The 1,636-nt window shown below is 42.8% G+C and overlaps 1 protein-coding gene across 1 annotated transcript in view; it reads right to left on the bottom strand.

The window, feature by feature from the left end:
• Positions 1-1,636, bottom strand: part of LOC118157106 (transitional endoplasmic reticulum ATPase) — a 55,579-nt gene that overhangs the window by 23,110 nt on the left and 30,833 nt on the right. Inside the window, exon 4 of the mRNA XM_035311345.1 lies at positions 854-996. Coding sequence (XP_035167236.1) covers positions 854-996 — 143 coding nt within the window. The remainder of the gene's footprint in view (positions 1-853; positions 997-1,636) is intronic.

Genomic DNA, 1,636 nt, shown 5'->3' with positions numbered 1-1,636 from the left:
GAATAGTGATGAATATGTATTAGTCTAGGAGCATAAAAATCAACCACGTGATGTAACAGGTGTGCATCCTGGTGGAGCAGAGACTCCCGGCGCACCCAGCGCTGTTTGCTTGCCTCTATTTACTTAATAAATCACAAACTTTGATTAAAATCCTATTTGGAATTTTAGTATTTATCTCACAGGGAAGAGGCAAAAAGCCCTAACATAATAAAAACTTATTTGGAAGTGGTTATAATAAGTTGCTATTAGATATAGTAACTGCTTGTTTCCAGAAGCAGAATAATATATACAATATTAACTATGCCTCCTGGCTAAGCTGGGCTACAGAAGCTGGAAAACTTCATTCAACTTGTGTTCATACTGTATTAGGAGCTATTTGTTCCAGCAGAAGTGCTACTAGCTCAGCTCCAAAAGTGCATTTTGTTTTCTAAGTACTCTCCCAGTTATTAATTGAATTACTCTGAGGAAGTGAATTTAGTCAGGGTGCCAGCTGCTCTATCCAACCAATTGATGAACATACAGGCAAACACCCAAATCTGTCAGGTGGTAGCAAGTTAGGAGAAAATCTTATTAAACTAAGTTCTACCTGAGACTTTTCTAACACACTCCCATCCAAGGTAGCAGGAAAAAAAATAAAGCAGAATGTTCATGCTGCTGTGCAAGCCAGTAGCAGATATTACCCTTTCTTCTGAAGATTAGGGAAAATTGAATCAGCACCAGCAAGGTCTCACTCTGCAGATGCCAGTCTGATGCTCTGTAGCGATCTGTGCAAGTCCCCAGAAATTCTCTTTACTCAGTCTCAGGACTAGACCACAATCAGCAGCATCAGGACTTCAATAACATGTGCTATTACCTTTCCTGATGGGTCTGTATGCCTCCAGGAAGTATGGCTTGAGATAGACCTCAAACAGATTTCCCGTGATCCCTTCTACTGTGTCATCAATTGGCAGCACATGGATACGTTTGCCATATTTCACATCTGGGCAGGGCTGGATGCTGCAACAGAAGAAGACTCCAGTTAGCCACATCATCCTCGACTTATACCTGAGTCTGGAAATGGCAGTGATGTCTCCTCCCAGGCCAGTACAACCACCAGAAAGGACTCTCCAAATCCATTCTCAGACTTCCCACCTGCCTAAGAACATTTCACTGCTGACAAGGTAAATACCATGCCCAGGGGAGAGCTAGTCTTCACAACACATGCCTTCCTTCACTCCTCTCAGCCCTATCCAGGCTGCTGGGGAGTTTCAGATTTTCTTCCTACCTCTGCTCTTCTTCCAGGATGTCCCTCACCATCCCCAGCAAATTCAGAAATTACTAGTGCAGCCAAAAGTCCTAGAGAGTCAGAAGCTAATTTTTGTTTCAACAAGGAGTTACTGATGAACCAACTCTAAGGGAAAGTGAATGTGGGGTAACTTTTTCCTTCATCTCTCTTTAACTTACTATAAAGAATAGAGCCCCCTGCTGCCGATAACCCTGATTCAGAGCAAGGCTCCCAAAGTACAGAATCACAGAATCACAGAATAGTCTAGGTTGGAAGAGACCTCCAAGATCACCGAGTCCAACCTCTGACCTAACACTAACAGTCCCCACTAAACCATATCCCTAAGCTCTACATCTAAACGTCTTTTAAAGA

The sequence above is a fragment of the Oxyura jamaicensis genome (assembly GCF_011077185.1).
Source record: "Oxyura jamaicensis isolate SHBP4307 breed ruddy duck chromosome 3 unlocalized genomic scaffold, BPBGC_Ojam_1.0 oxy39_random_OJ72175, whole genome shotgun sequence".
Taxonomy (NCBI): domain Eukaryota; kingdom Metazoa; phylum Chordata; class Aves; order Anseriformes; family Anatidae; genus Oxyura; species Oxyura jamaicensis.
Note: the sequence above shows the minus strand (reverse complement) of the source record. Positions and strands in the feature narration are given on the sequence as shown.